The sequence below is a fragment of the Salmo salar genome, chromosome ssa09, assembly GCF_905237065.1.
Source record: "Salmo salar chromosome ssa09, Ssal_v3.1, whole genome shotgun sequence".
NCBI lineage: Eukaryota > Metazoa > Chordata > Actinopteri > Salmoniformes > Salmonidae > Salmo > Salmo salar.
The window spans coordinates 94,362,835-94,384,750 of record NC_059450.1 but is presented as its reverse complement, the minus strand read 5'-3'; the positions used below and the strand labels follow the sequence as shown (position 1 = coordinate 94,384,750).

Sequence of the window (21,916 nt, the reverse complement as noted above, 5' to 3'; positions counted from 1 at the left end):
TCTGACGCAACATGCCATGAATTCTAGCAAGCAGTCATTTCACAGTCTCAGACAGACATCGGACAGGACAGCAGGACAGGACAGCAGGACAGGTCAGCAGGACAGGACAGGAAGACAGGACAGGAAAACAGGACAGCAGGAAAGGACAGGACAGGAGGACTGAACAGGACAGCAGGACAGGACAGCAGGACAGGACAGCAGGACAGGAGGACAGGAGGACTGGAGGACAGGAGGGCAGGACAGGACCAGACACAAGGACAGGAGGACAGGACAGCAGAACAGCAGGACATGAAAGGGGGACAGGACAGCAGGACAGGAGGACAGGAGGACAGGACAGGAGGACAGGACAGGATGACAGGACAGCAGGACAGGACAGGACAGCAGGACAGGAGGACAGGAGGACAGGACAGCAGGACAGGAGGACAGGAGGACAGGACAGGACAGGAGGACAGGACAGCAGGACAGGACAGCAGGACAGGACAACAGGACAGGACAGCAGGACAGGAGGACAGGACAGGAGGACAGGACAGCAGGACAGGAGGACAGGACAGGAGGACAGGACAGCAGGACAGGACAGCAGGACAGGACAGCAGGACAGGACAGCAGGACAGGAGGACAGGACAGGATAGGAGGACAGGACAGGACAGCAGGACAGGACTGGACAGCAAGACTCAGGCTCATTGACACACCTGCACCTAGAAAGATTTAGTCACGCAAGAAGAGAAGAGAGAAAGAGAGGAGGATTGAGCAGAAATTAAACTAACGTGTCAGTAGAGAGTAACAGACAGACCAGTTAGAGTAACGTGTCAGTAGAGAGTAACAGACAGACCAGTTAGACTAACGTGTCAGTAGAGAGTAACAGACAGACCAGTTAGACTAACGTGTCAGTAGAGAGAGTAACAGACAGACCAGTTAGAGTAACGTGACAGTAGAGAGTAACAGACAGACCAGTTCGACAAACGTGTCAGTAGAGAGAGTAACAGACAGACCAGTTAGACTAACGTGTCAGTAGAGAGTAACAGACAGACCAGTTAGACTAACGTGTCACTAGAGAGTAACAGACAGACCAGTTAGAGTAACGTGTCAGTAGAGAGTAACAGACAGACCAGTTAGACTAACGTGTCAGTAGAGAGAGTAACAGACAGACCAGTTAGACTAACGTGTCAGTAGAGAGAGTAACAGACAGACCAGTTAGACTAACGTGTCAGTAGAGAGAGTAACAGACAGACCAGTTAGACTAACGTGTCAGTAGAGAGTAACAGACAGACCAGTTAGACTAACGTGTAAGTAGAGAGAGTAACAGACAGACCAGTTAGACTAACGTGTCAGTAGAGAGAGTAACAGACAGACTAGTTAGACTAACGTGTCAGTAGAGAGTAACAGACAGACCAGTTAGACTAACGTGTCAGTAGAGAGAGTAACAGACAGACCAGTTAGACTAACGTGTCAGTAGAGAGTAACAGACGGACCAGTTAGACTAACGTGTCAGTAGAGAGAGTAGCAGACAGACCAGTTAGACTAACGTGTCAGTAGAGAGTAACAGACAGACCAGTTAGACTAACGTGTCAGTAGAGAGTAACAGACAGACCAGTCAGACTAACGTGTCAGTAGAGAGAGTAACAGACAGACCAGTTAGACTAACGTGTCAGTAGAGAGTAACAGACAGACCAGTTAGACTAACGTGTAAGTAGAGAGAGTAACAGACAGACCAGTTAGACTAACGTGTCAGTAGAGAGAGTAACAGACAGACCAGTTAGACTAACGTGTCAGTAGAGAGTACACGACAGACCAGTTAGACTAACGTGTCACTAGAGAGTAACAGACAGACCAGTTAGACTAACGTGTCAGTAGAGAGAGTAACAGACAGACCAGTTAGACTAACTGTCAGTAGAGAGAGTAACAGACAGACCAGTTAGACTAACTGTCAGTAGAGAGAGTAACAGACAGGCCAGTTAGACTAACGTGTCAGTAGAGAGAGTAACAGACAGACCAGTTAGACTAACGTGTCAGTAGAGAGTAACAGACGGACCAGTTAGACTAACGTGTCAGTAGAGAGAGTAACAGACAGACCAGTTAGACTAACGTGTCAGTAGAGAGTAACAGACAGACCAGTTAGACTAACGTGTAAGTAGAGAGAGTAACAGACAGACCAGTTAGACTAACGTGTCAGTAGAGAGAGTAACAGACAGACCAGTTAGACTAACGTGTCAGTAGAGAGAGTAACAGACAGACCAGTTAGACTAACGTGTCAGTAGAGAGAGTAACAGACAGACCAGTTAGACTAACGTGTCAGTAGAGAGTACACGACAGACCAGTTAGACTAACGTGTCACTAGAGAGTAACAGACAGACCAGTTAGACTAACGTGTCAGTAGAGAGAGTAACAGACAGACCATTTAGACTAACTGTCAGTAGAGAGAGTAACAGACAGACCAGTTAGACTAACGTGTCAGTAGAGAGTAACAGACAGACCAGTTAGACTAACGTGTAAGTAGAGAGAGTAACAGACAGACCAGTTAGACTAACGTGTCAGTAGAGAGAGTAACAGACAGACCAGTTAGACTAACGTGTCAGTAGAGAGTAACAGACAGACCAGTTTGACTAACGTGTCACTAGAGAGTAACAGACAGATCAGTTAGACTAACGTGTCAGTTGAGAGAGTAACAGACAGACCAGTTAGACTAACGGGTCAGTAGAGAGTAACAGACAGACCAGTTAGACTAACGTGTCAGTAGAGAGTAACAGACGGACCAGTTAGACTAACGTGTCAGTAGAGAGAGTAACAGACAGACCAGTTAGACTAACGTGTCAGTAGAGAGTAACAGACAGACCAGTAAGACTAACGTGTCAGTAGAGAGTAACAGACGGACCAGTTAGACTAACGTGTCAGTAGAGAGAGTAACAGACAGACCAGTTAGACTAACGTGTCAGTAGAGAGAGTAGCAGACAGACCAGTTAGACTAACGTGTCAGTAGAGAGTAACAGACGGACCAGTTAGACTAACGTGTCAGTAGAGAGAGTAACAGACAGACCAGTTAGACTAACGTGTCAGTAGAGAGAGTAACAGACAGACCAGTTAGACTAACGTGTCAGTAGAGAGTAACAGACGGACCAGTTAGACTAACGTGTCAGTAGAGAGAGTAACAGACAGACCAGTTAGACTAACGTGTCAGTAGAGAGTAACAGACAGACCAGTTAGACTAACGTGTCAGTAGAGAGAGTAACAGACAGACCAGTTAGACTAACGTGTCAGTAGAGAGTAACAGACAGACCAGTTAGACTAACGTGTAAGTAGAGAGAGTAACAGACAGACCAGTTAGACTAACGTGTCAGTAGAGAGAGTAACAGACAGACCAGTTAGACTAACGTGTCAGTAGAGAGTAACAGACAGACCAGTTTGACTAACGTGTCACTAGAGAGTAACAGACAGATCAGTTAGACTAACGTGTCAGTTGAGAGAGTAACAGACAGACCAGTTAGACTAACGGGTCAGTAGAGAGTAACAGACAGACCAGTTAGACTAACGTGTCAGTAGAGAGTAACAGACGGACCAGTTAGACTAACGTGTCAGTAGAGAGAGTAACAGACAGACCAGTTAGACTAACGTGTCAGTAGAGAGTAACAGACAGACCAGTAAGACTAACGTGTCAGTAGAGAGTAACAGACGGACCAGTTAGACTAACGTGTCAGTAGAGAGAGTAACAGACAGACCAGTTAGACTAACGTGTCAGTAGAGAGAGTAGCAGACAGACCAGTTAGACTAACGTGTCAGTAGAGAGTAACAGACGGACCAGTTAGACTAACGTGTCAGTAGAGAGAGTAACAGACAGACCAGTTAGACTAACGTGTCAGTAGAGAGAGTAACAGACAGACCAGTTAGACTAACGTGTCAGTAGAGAGAGTAACAGACAGACCAGTTAGACTAACGTGTCAGTAGAGAGTAACAGACGGACCAGTTAGACTAACGTGTCAGTAGAGAGAGTAGCAGACAGACCAGTTAGACTAACGTGTCAGTAGAGAGTAACAGACAGACCAGTTAGACTAACGTGTCAGTAGAGAGTAACAGACAGACCAGTCAGACTAACGTGTCAGTAGAGAGAGTAACAGACAGACCAGTTAGACTAACGTGTCAGTAGAGAGTAACAGACAGACCAGTTAGACTAACGTGTAAGTAGAGAGAGTAACAGACAGACCAGTTAGACTAACGTGTCAGTAGAGAGAGTAACAGACAGACCAGTTAGACTAACGTGTCAGTAGAGAGTACACGACAGACCAGTTAGACTAACGTGTCACTAGAGAGTAACAGACAGACCAGTTAGACTAACGTGTCAGTAGAGAGAGTAACAGACAGACCAGTTAGACTAACGTGTCAGTAGAGAGAGTAACAGACAGACCAGTTAGACTAACTGTCAGTAGAGAGAGTAACAGACAGACCAGTTAGACTAACTGTCAGTAGAGAGAGTAACAGACAGGCCAGTTAGACTAACGTGTCAGTAGAGAGAGTAACAGACAGACCAGTTAGACTAACGTGTCAGTAGAGAGTAACAGACGGACCAGTTAGACTAACGTGTCAGTAGAGAGAGTAACAGACAGACCAGTTAGACTAACGTGTCAGTAGAGAGTAACAGACAGACCAGTTAGACTAACGTGTAAGTAGAGAGAGTAACAGACAGACCAGTTAGACTAACGTGTCAGTAGAGAGAGTAACAGACAGACCAGTTAGACTAACGTGTCAGTAGAGAGAGTAACAGACAGACCAGTTAGACTAACGTGTCAGTAGAGAGAGTAACAGACAGACCAGTTAGACTAACGTGTCAGTAGAGAGTACACGACAGACCAGTTAGACTAACGTGTCACTAGAGAGTAACAGACAGACCAGTTAGACTAACGTGTCAGTAGAGAGAGTAACAGACAGACCATTTAGACTAACTGTCAGTAGAGAGAGTAACAGACAGACCAGTTAGACTAACTGTCAGTAGAGAGAGTAACAGACAGGCCAGTTAGACTAACGTGTCAGTAGAGAGAGTAACAGACAGACCAGTTAGACTAACGTGTCAGTAGAGAGTAACAGACGGACCAGTTAGACTAACGTGTCAGTAGAGAGAGTAACAGACAGACCAGTTAGACTAACGTGTCAGTAGAGAGTAACAGACAGACCAGTTAGACTAACGTGTAAGTAGAGAGAGTAACAGACAGACCAGTTAGACTAACGTGTCAGTAGAGAGAGTAACAGACAGACCAGTTAGACTAACGTGTCAGTAGAGAGAGTAACAGACAGACCAGTTAGACTAACGTGTCAGTAGAGAGTAACAGACGGACCAGTTAGACTAACGTGTCAGTAGAGAGAGTAACAGACAGACCAGTTAGACTAACGTGTCAGTAGAGAGTAACAGACAGACCAGTTAGACTAACGTGTCAGTAGAGAGAGTAACAGACAGACCAGTTAGACTAACGTGTCAGTAGAGAGTAACAGACAGACCAGTTTGACTAACGTGTCACTAGAGAGTAACAGACAGATCAGTTAGACTAACGTGTCAGTTGAGAGAGTAACAGACAGACCAGTTAGACTAACGGGTCAGTAGAGAGTAACAGACAGACCAGTTAGACTAACGTGTCAGTAGAGAGTAACAGACGGACCAGTTAGACTAACGTGTCAGTAGAGAGAGTAACAGACAGACCAGTTAGACTAACGTGTCAGTAGAGAGTAACAGACAGACCAGTAAGACTAACGTGTCAGTAGAGAGTAACAGACGGACCAGTTAGACTAACGTGTCAGTAGAGAGAGTAACAGACAGACCAGTTAGACTAACGTGTCAGTAGAGAGTAACAGACAGACCAGTAAGACTAACGTGTCAGTAGAGAGTAACAGACAGACCAGTAAGACTAACGTGTCAGTAGAGAGTAACAGACAGACCAGTCAGACTAACGTGTCAGTAGAGAGAGTAACAGACAGACCAGTTAGACTAACGTGTCAGTAGAGAGTAACAGACAGACCAGTTAGACTAACGTGTAAGTAGAGAGAGTAACAGACAGACCAGTTAGACTAACGTGTCAGTAGAGAGAGTAACAGACAAACCAGTTAGACTAACGTGTCAGTAGAGAGAGTAACAGACAGACCAGTTAGACTAACGTGTCAGTAGAGAGTAACAGACAGACCAGTTAGACTAACGTGTCAGTAGAGAGTAACAGACAGACCAGTTAGACTAACGTGTCAGTAGAGAGTAACAGACAGACCAGTTAGACTAACGTTTCAGTAGAGCGAGTAACAGACAGACCAGTTAGACTAACGTGTCAGTAGAGAGAGTAGCAGACAGACCAGTTAGACTAACGTGTCAGTAGAGAGAGTAACAGACAGACCAGTTAGACTAACGTGTCAGTAGAGAGAGTAACAGACAGACCAGTTAGACTAACGTGTCAGTAGAGAGAGTAACAGACAGACCAGTCAGACTAATGTGTCAGTAGAGAGTAACAGACAGACCAGTTAGACTAACGTGTCAGTAGAGAGAGTAACAGACAGACCAGTCAGACTAACGTGTCAGTAGAGAGTAACAGACCGACCAGTTAGACTAACGTGTCAGTAGAGAGTAACAGACCAGATCTGACCTGACCAGAGCAGACCAGACCAGCAAGACCTGACCAGGCCAGACCAGACCAGACCAGCAAGACCTGACCAGGCCAGACCAGACCAGACCAGCAAGACCAGACCAGGCCAGGCCAGACCAGAGCAGACCTGTCTATGTGTGTGTTCATAGTGTACCAGACCAGATCTGACCAGACCAGCAAGACCAGACCAGCAAGACCAGACCAGGCCAGACCAGACCTGTCTATGTGTGTTTTCATAGAGTACCAGACCAGACCAGATCAGACCTGTCTATGTGTGTGTTCGTAGTGTACCAGACCAGACCAGACCAGACCAGTCTATGTGTGTTTTCATAGTGTACCAGACCAGACCAGACCAGATCTGACCTGTCTATGTGTGTGTTCGTAGTGTACCAGACCACACCAGACCTGTCTATGTGTGTGTTCGTAGTGTACCAGACCACACCAGACCTGTCTATGTGTGTTTTCATAGTGTACCAGACCACACCAGACCTGTCTATGTGTGTGTTCGTAGTGTACCAGACCACACCAGACCTGTCTATGTGTGTTTTCATAGTGTACCAGACCAGACCAGACCTGTCTATGTGTGTGTTCGTAGGCTTTTCAAGTGAGTCCTGGCAGAGTATCTGACGCGGTATTGGAGGCATCAAAGACAAGCGCTGCGGTGAGTCACCCAATGATTCGCTTGACTTTTAAATCACTGTCCCTCCCAAATGGCACCCTATTTCCTGTGCTAACTAGTTCACAATGAAGGGCATTGGGTGCCATTTGGGACTCAACCAGTGTCCTGGTTGTCCTGGTGTTTGGAGAGGGAGAGGTTACTGAGACAATGGACACATACGGTCACACAGCCAGGTGGACGTTTGGATTGCCCTTCCTCTCATGCTTCTCATTCACATGCATGAATAGATAACCAGCTTCAAAAGAGCTGTTGTAACTATTCCTCTTTGTGTTGCTGCCTGCGGCCGTTGTTTCTTCCTGTTGTTTCTTCCTGTTGTTTCTTCCTGTTGTTTCTTCCTGTTGTTTCTTCCTGTTGTTTCTTCCTGTTGTTTCTTCCTGTTGTTGTTGTTTTTGTAGTTGTTGCTTCTTCTTTGTTACTGCTGTTGCTTAAATTCATGGGCTGTTATGCTCTCTCTCTCTCTCTCTCTCTCTCTCTCTCTCTCTCTCTCTCTCTCTCTCTCTCTCTCTCAATTCAATTTGAGGGGCTTTATTGGCATGGAAAACACATATGTTAACATTACCAAAGCAGGTGAGGTAAATAATATACAAAAGTGAAATAAACAATAAAAATGTCTCTCTCTCTCTCTCTCTCTCTCTCTCTCTCTCTCTCTCTCTCTCTCTCTCTCTCTCTCTCTCTCTCTCTCTCTCTCTCTCTGAGATCTCAACCTTCTGACTAACCCACTTACTGCACTGTCAGAACTAGAAGCACAAGCGTTTCGCTAAATTCACATTAACATCTGCTAACCATGTGTGTGTGACCAATAAAATCAGATTTTATTTGATTTGTATCTCAACCCTCTGACTAACCCACTAACTGTCTGGGATATAAACCCTCTCACTAACCCACTAACTGTCTGGGATATAAACCCTCTGACTAACCCACTAACTGTCTGGGATATAAACCCTCTGACTAACCCACTAACTGTCTGGGATATAAACCCTCTGACTAACCCACTAACTGTCTGGAATCTAAACCCTCTGACTAACCCACTAACTGTCTGGGATATAAACCCTCTGACTAACCCACTAACTGTCTGGGATCTAAACCCTCTGACTAACCCACTAACTGTCTGGGATATAAACCCTCTCACTAACCCACTAACTGTCTGGGATATAAACCCTCTGACTAACCCACTAACTGTCTGGGATATAAACCCTCTGACTAACCCACTAACTGTCTGGGATATAAACCCTCTGACTAACCCACTAACTGTCTGGAATCTAAACCCTCTGACTAACCCACTAACTGTCTGGGATATAAACCCTCTGACTAACCCACTAACTGTCAAGGATCTAAACCCTCTGACTAACCCACTAACTGTCTTCGATCGCAACCCTCTGACTAACCCACTAACTGTCAGGGATCTAAACCCTCTGACTAACCCACTAACTGTCAGGGATCTAAACCCTCTGACTAACCCACTAACTGTCTTCGATCGCAACCCTCTGACTAACCCACTAACTGTCAGGGATCTCAATCCTCTGACTAACCCACTAACTGTCTGGGATCTAAACCCTCTGACTAACCCACTAACTGTCAGGGATCTAAACCCTCTGACTAACCCACTAACTGTCAGGGATATAAACCCTCTGACTTACCCACTAACTGTCTGGGATATAAACCCTCTGACTAACCCACTAACTGTCTGGGATATAAACCCTCTGACTAACCCACTAACTGTCAGGGATCTAAACCCTCTGACTAACCCACTAACTGTCAGGAATATAAACCCTCTGACTAACCCACTAACTGTCAGGGATCTAAACCCTCTGACTAACCCACTAACTGTCTGGGATATAAACCCTCTGACTAAGCCACTAACTGTCAGGGATCTAAACCCTCTGACTAACCCACTAACTGTCACGGATCTCAACCTCACTCAGCACTATTGAATGTTGTGAATGTAGTTGGATAGTATTCTGAATATTTCTACAGAACTATTCTGATGCTCTCTCTCTATATCCTTCAAGGTCATCTTGTGTTATCTGTTATCTCACAGAACTGAATATTGGCTTTGCTTTGGATGGATGATGCTATCTTACAGTATAAATACAATGGTTTATTGGGAACTGTAACCTGTAGTTCAGATGGTTTATTGTGAACTGTAACCTGTAGTTCAGATGGTTTATTTTGGAACTGTAACCTGTAGTTCAGATGGTTAATTGGGAACTGTAACCTGTAGTTCAGATGGTTTATTGTGAACTGTAACCTGTAGTTCAGATGGTTTATTGGGAACTGTGACCTGTAGTTCAGATGGTTTATTGAGGAACTGTAACCTGTAGTTCAGATGGTTAATTTGGAACTGTAACCTGTAGTTCAGATGGTTAATTGGGAACTGTAACCTGTAGTTCAGATGGTTTATTGGGGAACTGTAACCTGTAGTTCAGATGGTTTATTGGGGAACTGTAACCTGTAGTTCAGATCGTTTATTGAAGATCTGTAACCTGTAGTTCAGATGGTTAATTGGGAACTGTAACCTGTAGTTCAGATGGTTAATTGGGAACTGTAACCTGTAGTTCAGATGGTTTATTGTGAACTGTAACCTGTAGTTCAGATGGTTTATTGGGGAACTGTAACCTGTAGTTCAGATGGTTAATTGGGAACTGTAACCTGTAGTTCAGATGGTTTATTGGGGAACTGTAACCTGTAGTTCAGATGGTTTATTGTGGAACTGTAACCTGTAGTTCAGATGGTTTATTGGGGAACTGTAACCTGTAGTTCAGATGGTTAATTGGGAACTGTAACCTGTAGTTCAGATGGTTTATTGGGGAACTGTAACCTGTAGTTCAGATGGTTTATTGTGGAACTGTAACCTGTAGTTCAGATGGTTTATTGTGGAACTGTAACCTGTAGTTCAGATGGTTTATTGGGGAACTGTAACCTGTAGTTCAGATGGTTTATTGGGAACTGTAACCTGTAGTTCAGATGGTTTATTGGGGAACTGTAACCTGTAGTTCAGATGGTTTATTGGGAACTGTAACATGTAGTTCAGATGGTTTATTGGGAACTGTGACCTGTAGTTCAGATGATTTATTGGGGAACTGTAACCTGTAGTTCAGATGGTTTATTGGGAACTGTAACCTGTAGTTCAGATGGTTTATTGGGAACTGTGACCTGTAGTTCAGATGGTTAATTGGGAACTGTAACCTGTAGTTCAGATGGTTTATTGGGAACTGTAACCTGTAGTTCAGATGGTTTATTGGGGAACTGTAACCTGTAGTTCAGATGGTTTATTGGGAACTGTGACCTGTAGTTCAGATGATTTATTGGGGAACTGTAACCTGTAGTTCAGATGGTTTATTGGGAACTGTAACCTGTAGTTCAGATGGTTTATTGGGAACTGTGACCTGTAGTTCAGATGGTTAATTGGGAACTGTAACCTGTAGTTCAGATGGTTTATTGGGAACTGTAACCTGTAGTTCAGATGGTTTATTGGGGAACTGTAACCTGTAGTTCAGATGGTTTATTGGGAACTGTAACCTGTAGTCCAGATGGAAATGTAGAGAAATGATGGCCGATGTTCAGTGGTCAGAGACAATAGGATGGTCATCCACTGCACATGGCCAACGTTCCTGTTAGTCTGTTTTCTCCCTTTCGAGCAAAGTGCATTTGGGTATTTCTTCCTTTTACCCTTTTTTTATATCTCACTGTCCTGTTCCTCTGCCTGTCCCAACAGCAAACCCTGGAGAACAACCTCACCAATCTGGTGAAGAGAAACAGTGAGCTGGAGAACCAGATGGCCAAACTCATCCAGATCTGTCAGCAGGTTGAGGTGAGTCTAGGGCTGTTGTTGTGACCGTATTACCACCCCACCAGCAGTCATGAGTCATGACCGCAGTCAAATTCCATGTGACCGTATTACCACCACACCAGCAGTCATGAGTCATGACCGCTGTCAAATTCCATGTGACCGTATTACCACCACACCAGCAGTCATGAGTCATGACCGCAGTCAAATTCCATGTGACCGTATTACCACTACACCAGCAGTCATGAGTCATGACCGCTGTCAAATTCCATGTGACCGTATTACCACCACACCAGCAGACATGAGTCATGACCGCTGTCAAATTCCATGTGACCGTATTACCACCACACCAGCAGTCATGAGTCATGACCGCAGTCAAATTCCATGTGACCGTATTACCACCACACCAGCAGTCAAGAGTCATGACCGCAGTTAGCTGAAGGAACAGGGTTGGAGAGCCCATGGTATACAGAGTTAGCTAAAGGAACAGGGTTGGAGAGCCCATGGCATACAGAGTTAGCTGCAGGAACAGGGTTGGCGAGCCCATGGCATACAGAGTTAGCTGCAGGAACAGGGTTGGAGAGCCCATGGTATACAGAGTTAGCTGCAGGAACAGGGTTGGAGAGCCCATGGCATACAGAGTTAGCTGAAGGAACAGGGTTGGAGAGCCCATGGCATACAGAGTTAGCTGCAGGAACAGGGTTGGAGAGCCCATGGTATACAGAGTTAGCTGAAGGAACAGGGTTGGCGAGCCCATGGCATATAGAGTTAGCTGCAGGAACAGGGTTGGCGAGCCCATGGCATACAGAGTTAGCTGCAGGAACAGGGTTGGAGAGCCCATGGTATACAGAGTTAGCTTAAGGAACAGGGTTGGTGAGCCCATGGCATATAGAGTTAGCTGCAGGAACAGGGTTGGCGAGCCCATGGTATACAGAGTTAGCTGAAGGAACAGGGTTGGCGAGCCCATGGCATATAGAGTTAGCTGCAGGAACAGGGTTGGCGAGGCCATGGTATTCAGAGTTAGCTGCAGGAACAGGGTTGGCGAGCCCATGGTATTCAGAGTTAGGGTGTAGTATCTGAATTCTCCTGAAACAGAGGTTGATGCGTGGAGTGAAATAAACCCAGACATTTCTATATGAAATCTTGTGTGAAAGCAGAGTTGTTGATGGTTGGCGCTGAATAGAGGAGGATCCCAGCTGCTAATATGTTTCTTTCCCTTATAAAACCTGGAGTAGCTTAATATGTGTATATATAATACTAATATGTTTATAGTAGCTTAATATGTATATATAATACTAATATGTTTATAGTAGCTTAATATGTATATATAATACTAATATCTTTATAGTAGCTTATCCGACATGATTGAAAAAGGAACACACCTCCATTTGAGTGCATACGGGAGACATGTCATTTTTCCCCTGTCCCTGTTCCTGTTTCTGCCCCTGTTCCTGTTCCTGCCCCTGTTCTTGTTCCTGCCCCTGTTCTTGTTCCTGCTCCTGTTCTTGTTCCTGTTCCTGTTCTTGTTCCTGTTCCTTTTCCTGTTCCTTTTCCTGTTCCTGTTCCTGTTCCTGCCCCTGTTCCTGTGCCTCTTCTTGTTCCTGCCCCTGTTCCTTTTCCTGTTCCTGCCCCTGTTCCTGTTCTTGTTCCTGCCCCTGTTCTTGTTCCTGCCCCTGTTCCTTTTCCTGTTCCTGCCCCTGTTCCTGTTCCTGCCCCTGTTCCTGTTCCCGCCCCTGTTCCTTTTCCTGTTCCTGCCCCTGTTCCTGTTCCCGCCCCTGTTCCTGTTCCTGTTCCTGTTCCCGCCCCTGTTCCTGTTCCTGCGACTGTTCCTGTTCCTGTTCTTGCCCCTGTTCCTGTTCCTGCCCCTGTTCCTGTTCCTGCCCCTGTTCCTGTTTCTGTTCCTGTTCCTGCCCCTGTTCCTGCCCCTGTTCCTGTTCCTGCCCCTGTTCCTGTTCCTGCCCCTGTTCCTGCCCCTGTTCCTGCCCCTGTTCCTTCCCCTGTTCCTGTTCCTGCCCCTGTTCCTGTTTCTGTTCCTGTTCCTGCCCCTGTTCCTGTTCCTGCCCCTGTTCCTGTTCCTGCCCCTGTTCCTGTTTCTGTTCCTGTTCCTGCCCCTGTTCCTGCCCCTGTTCCTGTTCCTGCCCCTGTTCCTGTTCCTGCCCCTGTTCCTGCCCCTGTTCCTGCCCCTGTTCCTTCCCCTGTTCCTGTTCCTGCCTCTGTTCCTGTTCCTGCCCCTGTTCCTGTTCCAGCCCCTGTTCCTGTTCCTGTTCCTGCCCCTGTTCCTGTTCCTGCCCCTGTTCCTGCCCCTGTTCCTGCCCCTGTTCGTGCCCCCGTTCCTGTTCCTGTTTCTGTTCCTGCCCCTGTTCCTGTTCCTGCCCCTGTTCCTGTTCCTGTTCCTGCCCCTGTTCTTGTTCCTGCCCCTGTTCCTGTTCCTGCCCCTGTTCCTGTTTCTGTTCCTGCCCCTGTTCCTGCCCCTGTTCCTGTTCCTGTTCCTGTTCCTGCCCCTGTTCCTGTTCCTGCCCCTGTTCCTGTTCCTGTTTCTGTTACTGCCCCTGTTCCCGTTCCTGCCCCTGTTCCTGTTCCTGTTTCTGTTCCTGTCCCTGTTCCTGTTCCTGCCCCTATTTTTGTTCCTGCCCCTGTTCCTGTTCGTGCCCCTGTTCCTGTTCCTGCCCCTGTTCCTGCCCCTGTTCCTTCCCCTGTTCCTGTTCCTGCCTCTGTTCCTGTTCCTGCCCCTGTTCCTGTTCCTGCCCCTGTTCCTGTTCCTGCCCCTGTTCCTGCCCCTGTTCCCGCCCCTGTTCCTGCCCCCGTTCCTGTTCCTGTTCCTGTTTCTGTTCCTGCCCCTGTTCCTGTTCCTGTTCCTGCCCCTGTTCCTGTTCCTGTTTCTGTTCCTGCCCCTGTTCCTGTTCCTGCCCCTGTTCCTGTTCCTGCCCCTGTTCCTGTTCCTGCCCCTGTTCCTGTTTCTGTTCCTGCCCCTGTTCCTGCCCCTGTTCCTGTTCCTGCCCCTGTTCCTGTTCCTGTTCCTGTTCCTGCCCCTGTTCCTGTTCCTGTTTCTGTTCCTGTCCCTGTTCCTGTTCCTGCCCCTATTTTTGTTCCTGCCCCTGTTCCTGTTCGTGCCCCTGTTCGTGCCCCTGTTCCTGCCCCTGTTCCTGTTCCTGCCTCTGTTCCTGTTCCTGCCCCTGTTCCTGTTCCTGTTCCTGCCCCTGTTCCTGTTCCTGCCCCTGTTCCTGCCCCTGTTCCTGCCCCGTTCCTGTTCCTGTTTCTGTTCCTGCCCCTGTTCCTGCCCCTGTTCCTGCCCCTGTTCCTGTTCCTGTTCCTGCCCCTGTTCTTGTTCCTGCCCCTGTTCCTGCCCCTGTTCCTGTTTCTGTTCCTGCCCCTGTTCCTGCCCCTGTTCCTGTTCCTGCCCCTGTTCCTGCCCCTGTTCCTGTTCCTGCCCCTGTTCCTGTTCCTGTTTCTGTTCCTGCCCCTGTTCCTGTTCCTGCCCCTGTTCCTGTTCCTGCCCCTGTTCCTGTTCCTGCCCCTGTTCTTGTTCCTGCCCCTGCCTCTGCCCCTGTTCCTGTTCCTGTTTCTGTTCCTGCCCCTGTTCCTGTTCCTGCCCCTGTTCCTGTTCCTGTTTCTGTTCCTGTCCCTGTTCCTGTTCCTGCCCCTATTTTTGTTCCTGCCCCTGTTCCTGTTCATGCCCCTGTTCCTGTTCCTGTTCCTGTTCGTGCCCCTGTTCCTGTGCGAGCCCCTGTTCCTGTTCCTGCCCCTGTTCCTGTTCCTGCCTATTTGATAATGGGCCATTATACTTTAAATCTAAACTAATTTTGCATATTAGCAAAGACAAGATTAAATTGAGAATAGTCTGATGGGTGTGCGTCGTGCCTAAGAACAGCCCTTAGCCGTGGTGTATTGGCCAAATACCACAACTCCTCTGGCCTTATTGCTTCATTATATTCTTCTTACTATAAAATCATATCTTATAAAATAATGTCCCAGGAATTATAAGCATATATTGTCTGCTAAATGAACAAGCCTAGAGCCAATGGCATGGAGCATAGCCAGATAACATACAGTAGGCCAACTCATATTCTGTTCTTCTGAAATACATTTTCTTCCTATTATAATGTTTCTTTAGACCTGCCTAAAATAAATAATGCATTTATTGTGATGGTGAATATTAAATAGATGTACAATGAGGGATAAAAGTATTTGATCCCCTGCTGATTTTGTACGTTTGCCCACTGACAAAGAAATGATCAGTCTATAATTTTAATGGTAGGTTTATTTGAACAGTGAGAGACAGAATAACAACAACAAAAAATCCAGAAAAACGCATGTCAAAAATGTTATAAAATGATTTGCATTTTAATGAGGGAAATAAGTATTTGACCCGCTCTCAATCAGAAAGATTTCTGGCTCCCAGGTGTCTTTTATACAGGTAACGAGCTGAGATTAGGAGCACACTCTTAAAGGGAGTTTTTCAGGATTTTTTTGTTGTTATTCTGTCTCTCACTGTTCAAATAAACCTAACATTAAAATTATAGACTGATCATTTCTTTGTCAGTGGGCAAACGTACAAAATCAGCAGGGGATCAAATACTTTTTTCCCCCACTGTATTATGCTTTTTTTAAATGTTGATGTTCCAAAGGCGGCTTTTATGAGTGGAGGCTTGGAGAGGCTAAACGTGTTTATGTTAATTCATGGTCAACCGGCATGCATTTGCATGACAATAACTGTCTGACAAAATGTCATGACCTTCACAACCCTAGGTGATTATCTCAGTCATATCTGTCAACAGGTAGAGGTGAGTCAGCCTCAGTCAGATCTGTCAACAGGCGGAGGTGAGTCAGTCTCAGTCAAATCTGTCAACAGGTAGAGTTTAGTCAGTCTCAGTCATATCTGTCAACAGGTAGAGTTGAATCAGTCTCAGTCAAATCTGTCAACAGGCAGAAGTGAGTCAGTCTCAGTCAGATCTGTCAACAGGTTGAGGTGAGTCAGTCTCAGTCAAATCTGGCAACAGGCAGAGGTGAGTCAGTCTCAGTCAAATCTGTCAACACGTAGAGGTGAGTCAATCTCAGTCAGATCAGTCAACAGGCAGAGGTGAGTCCGTCTCAGTCATATCTGTCAACTGGCAGAAGTGAGTCAGTCTCAGTCTTATCTGTCAACAGGTAGAGTTGAGTCAGTCTCAGTCATATCTGTCAACAGGTAGAGTTGAGTCAGTCTCAGTCATATCTGTCAACAGGTAGAGATGAGTCAGTCTCAGTCAGATCTGTCAACAGGTGAAGGTGAGTCAGTCTCAGTCAGATCTGTCAACAGGTAGAAGTGAGTCAGTCACAGATCTGTCAACAGGTAGAGGTGAGTCAGTCTCAGTCAGATCTGTCAGCAGGTGAAGGTGAGTCAGTCTCAGTCAGATTTGTCAACAGGTAGAGGTGAGTCAGTCTCAGTCCGATCTGTCAGCAGGTGAAGGTGAGTCAGTCTCAGTCAGATTTGTCAACAGGTAGAAGTGAGTCAGTCTCAGATCTGTCAACAGGTAGAGGTGAGTCAGTCTCAGTCAGATCTGTCAACAGGTGAAGGTGAGTCAGTCTCAGTCAGATCTGTTAACAGCTAAAGATGAGTTAAGTCTCAGTCAGATCTGTCAACAGGTAGAGGTGAGTTAGTCAGTCAGATCTGTCAACAGGTGAAGTTGAGTCAGTCAGTCAGATCTGTCAACAGGTGAAGGTGAGTCAGTCAGTCCGATCTATCAACAGGTGAAGGTGAGTCAGTCAGATCTGTCAACAGGTAGAGGTGAGTTAGTCAATCAGATCTGTTAACAGGTGAAGTTGAGTCAGTCAGTCCGATCTATCAACAGGTAAAGGTGAGTCAGTCTCAGTCAGATCTGTCAACAGGTGAAGTTGAGTAAGTCAGTCAGATCTGTCAACAGGTGAAGGTGAGTCAGTCAGTCCGATCTATCAACAGGTGAAGGTGAGTCAGTCAGATCTGTCAACAGGTAAAGGTGAGTCAGTCTCAGTCAGATCTGTCAACGGGTGAAGGTGAGTCAACTACAAACATTCCCAGGGTTTCCAGATAACTCCGGAACCAAAACAATGAAGTCCTTGATCTCATTCCAGTCAGATTCCACTGTTATATCAGGTTGACATTACCTTATTTAATACGCCTTGCTTATTCCCTTCTACAGTGCTGACATTCTCCCAATTCCAAATTTCACGTCACAGATACTGCTGATAGGCATCTGAATGTAATGCATTGTGGGGAATCCTCCAACTGGGAAACAGTATTGAACTTTGGTGTATCTGCTGATGTCTCTGTTAAATGTATACTGTGGTGGTAAATCTGTAATCAACAGCCAGAGTCAGAGAGACAGGAGTGAGTAAATACTGATGACTAAGTAAAATGGTGTCCATGAGAGAACAACCCTCCATTTTACATTAGACAGAAACTCAATTTACAATCTCTATCTCTGCACAGCTTCAACCAATGAGGAGGGACAGTGTCAGGCTAAGCATCAAGGATAGAGCCAGCCACGGTTCTGTCTGTCTGTCTGTCTGTCTGTCTGTCTGTCTGTCTGTGCGTGCGTGCGGCCAGCGCTGGGGGAACTGAGCTGTATAATCAATCGAGGGATATTGGTTAGTTAATGGCATCTCAGGCTTCTAGAGGAGTGATGCTGTCCAATTTTTACTATCTCAGGCCTCTAGAGTGATGCTGTCCAATATTTACAATCTCAGGCTTCTAGAGGAGTGATGCTGTCCAATATTTACCATTTCAGGCGTCTAGAGGAGTGATGCTGTCCAATATTTACTCTCTCAGGCTTCTAGAGGAGTGATGCTGTCCAATATTTACTATCTCAGGCTTCTAGAGTGATGCTGTCCAATATTTACCATCTCAGGCTTCTAGAGTGATGCTGTCCAATATTTACCATCTCAGGCTTCTAGAGGAGTGATGCTGTCCAATATTTACCATCTCAGGCTTCTAGAGGAGTGATGCTGTCCAATATTTACCATCTCAGGCTTCTAGAGGAGTGATGCTGCCAGCTGCCCAATATTTACCTCCTGAGTCTGAGGATGAGACCCAAATGGCACCCTATTCCCTATAGAGTGCACTACTTTTGACCAGAATGGCACCCTATTCCCTATATAATGCACTACTTTTGACCAGGACCCATAGGTAATAGCGGTGCCATTCAGTAATCTCAAAACTATTGAGAACCACACACTGAAATTATGCCTTTTCTTTGGACCTTGACTTTTAGAAAGCCCAGATGCTCTACCTCAAAGACCAACAAAATGACATTCAAACGTTGTCGTGAGATCTTCTCCGTGCTTTCATACAGTAACCTTTCAGAAATGACTATCACACCTGGCAGAGGAGTTAGTTCTCAGACAACTACTTGACCCTGAGTCTGACAAAATGGCCGCTGCGCTGCACCTTATCATAAAACAATGTTATTTCATAGTCGTGAGATCTTCTCTGTACAGTCCCCCCGGATCCAGAACGTACAGTATTATACAGAGCCATGAGTGCCGCGGAACTCCCTTCCATCTTATATAGAGCAAGTGAAAAGCAAAACCTGGTTTCAAAAAACAAATGAAGGTAACACCTCACGGCACAACGCCTCTGTTCACAGCGACCTACTGGTTGTGTGTATGTATTGACATGTACGTGGAACTGATAGATACATGCACACTACATGTTAATGTTTTTAAACTTATTTAAATTATAAACTATTTTGTCTGTAATGTATTTTTCGTTATGAGTCAGACCCCAGTAAGACTAGCTGTCGCCATTGGCATTGGCTAATGGGGATCCTAATAAATAAAATCAAAATAACCGTTTAAAGGTGACAGCCGTTATAACTCAAAAAAAAGGAGTTACTGTTACCTTAGGAACAGCTATTAGTAAGAACTGTCACAATGAGAGACTTCACCTCACCTTGTTAAAAATAATATTGTTGTTTCAGCACTCCAGCTTTGGAGTACATCAAGTTCTTGGAGTTTTGTACAGCACTTTAAGTGGCGGCAGGTTATCAGTCCTCACCTGAAGTAGCCTCACCTGTCTGTTGAGGAGTTATTTATCTCCCGGCCTGTTCCCAACGAGACCTTTCATTTCAGTCATATTCTCTCCCAGTGTCTGTTCCCGGTCAAGTCTTTCATTTGAGGGGTGGCAATTTAAGGAGAGGGTGACAGGGTCAGCTATACAGAGATATAGTTCACTATTCAGAGGGTCAGCTATACAGAGATATAGTTCACTAATCAGAGGGTCAGCTATACAGAGATATAGTTCACTAATCAGAGGGTCAGCTATACAGAGATATAGTTCACTAATCAGAGGGTCAGCTATACAGAGATTTAGTTTACTAATCAGAGGGTCAGCTATACAGAGATATAGTTCACTAATCAGAGGGTGACAGGGTCAGCTATACAGAGATATAGTTCACTAGTCAGGGGTCAGCTATACAGAGATATAGATCTCAAGCGAGGAATAATCTCTGTGTTATGGAGAACCACAGGATTCATTCAGACCATCAGATTAAATTATGGAGAGGAAACTGTCCATAAAAAGTGTTTGCCTTCCCTCCACTTCTCCCCTGTCTCCCAACTGGTGTCCTCCTCCTCTGCCTACATACAGATATGGCTCAGCAACAATCTGTTCTCTTGTATTCATAATTAATGATTTAGCTATGCGGCTTGGCCATGAAGAGAACATGTTAAAACAAACTGTTAAAAGCTCATTATCAACAAAAAAAATGAATTGACTTATGGATGCTAGTTGCTAGCTATTCTCTGGTGTGATGTTTGTGTGAAACGCTTGGTTATTCTGAAGAGAAGCATAGTATACCTTATGTAATGTAATGCTAATGCACTACGCTAATGAAAATAGTGTGTGTGTGTCTGTGTGTGTGTCTGTGTCGTGTGTGTGTTTCTGTTTCTTCCCAGAAGCCTCCCTGCTAGGAGGAGATAGGAGAGTGCTTTGTCTCTGTTCTGTAACACTTCATGCAGGGAGAAAGGAGGGAGAAACACAGCTCACTAATAATGCATCACAACAACAGAGGACTGACTGGCTGCATGGGGCTCTACATAGTTCTGGTGTGACCTGGATTTTTCTGTTTTTGTTGCATTGCATACAGTCATCTCTCTCCAAGTTGATATGATCAAAACGAGGACTGTGAATCTGCCGGCGGGTTCTATAGTGGTGGCATAGCAACGCTGCCTTCAGCTATATCTGCCTTCAGCTATATCTGCCTTCAGCCCTATCTGCCTTCAGCCCTATCTGCCTGCAGCCCTATCTGCCTTCAGCCCTATCTGCCTTCAACTCTATCTGCCTTCAGCCCTATCTGCCTTCAGCCCTATCTGCCTTCAGCCCTATCTGCCTTCAACTCTATCTGCCTTCAGCCCTATCTGCCTTCAGCTATATCTGCCTTCAGCCCTATCTGCCTTCAGCCCTATCTGCCTTCAGCCCTATCTGCCTTCAGCTCTATCTGCCTTCAGCTCTATCTGCCTTCAGCTCTATCTGCCTTCAGCCCTATCTGTCTTCAGCTATATCTGCCTTCAGCCCTATCTGCCTTCAGCTATATCTGCCTTCAGCTATATCTGCTTTCAGCCCTATCTGCCTTCAGCCCTATCTGTCTTCAGCCCTATCTGCCTTCAGCCCTATCTGCCTTCAACTCTATCTGCCTTCAGCTCTATCTGCCTTCAGCTATATCTGCCTTCAGCCCTATCTGCCTTCAGCTATATCTGTCTTCAGCCCTATCTGCCTTCAGCTATAGTTTGACAGATACCCTCATTTATAAGCTGATGATTGTTTTTCTCCAGAGCTATTTATTTTCTCTGTTTTTTTCTTTAACAGTAGTTTGAATGTATCTTGGTTTTGTCTGTGTGTTTAGGTTAGATTGTGTTGGTAGTATAATCGACTTGGTGATGTGTACTGTACGCTGGGTGTTTAGTTGACATATGCCACAGCCATCCATATTTTAACAGATCTCATTGGTCTTTTTGCAGGACAGGACAGGGAGCTCTCTAGTGACTTGTGGACGTGCATTTAGCCACTTTCTGCATTCTGCATTCTGAATCCTGTTTAATCTGTCAGGCTGGAGGAGAGACCAGCGCTAATCACTGCTGTGACAAACATCAGCCTCTCACCATGAATCCTTCGCTCCTCTCCGCTCCGTTCTGCTCACGTTAAAGGCCCAATCTGCAATTTAAAAAACAACTAAACAAAACAGCAGCTCCCCCACTTATTTTCTTGCTATAAATCAATTGGTATATATCATTGATTTAAATGATCAAGAACGGCTTTAAATAATCACAGAGTGGGCTTTAAAAGAACCCAGGCCCTCATTCTGTTATCTGGGGCTGCGTGCTGTTTCCTTTGTACTCTCTTTCACCTTTTATATATAAGTCTTTCAGCACTTCACACAACACAGTGGGTTACCAGGTGTTCCCCCCGTCTCCCTGTGTGTGAGTAGATATCAGTGTTTTCACTGAGACATGTTGCTACTGCTGTTGTGGTTTAATGAGAGAGCTGAGATCATCAATAAAACATGATACGCCCCAGCCAGTGGGTGTTGTCTGTCTGTCTGTCTCTGTGTGCTTGTGTGTGTGTGTGTACATGCGTGATTGCAGGCATGTGAGAGAAAGACTGTGTGTGTGTGTACATGCGTGTGTGTGTACGTACGTGTGTGTGTGTGTGTGTGTGTGTACGTACGTACGTACGTAAGTGTGTGTGTGTGTGTTCGTGCGTGTGCGCGTACGTGTGTACAGGCATATGAGAGAGAGAGAGACCTTGCTGGAGAAGATATGAGACAACATGCTGATAGGGATATAGAGTGATGAGAGAACGACCGACAGACAGACAGACAGACAGACAGACAGACAGAC

General features: G+C 45.8%; 1 protein-coding gene across 2 annotated transcripts in view; it reads left to right on the top strand.

Annotated features, from left to right (window-relative positions):
- LOC106591089 (probable E3 ubiquitin-protein ligase MID2) overlaps positions 1–21,916 on the top strand; it is a 262,597-nt gene that overhangs the window by 96,622 nt on the left and 144,059 nt on the right. Inside the window, exons 3-4 of one of the 2 annotated variants that reach the window (XM_045724240.1) lie at positions 7,198–7,263; positions 10,997–11,092. In XM_045724240.1, the coding sequence (XP_045580196.1) occupies positions 7,198–7,263; positions 10,997–11,092 (162 nt within the window). The remainder of the gene's footprint in view (positions 1–7,197; positions 7,264–10,996; positions 11,093–21,916) is intronic. The other variant, XM_045724241.1, reaches the window with a different exon arrangement.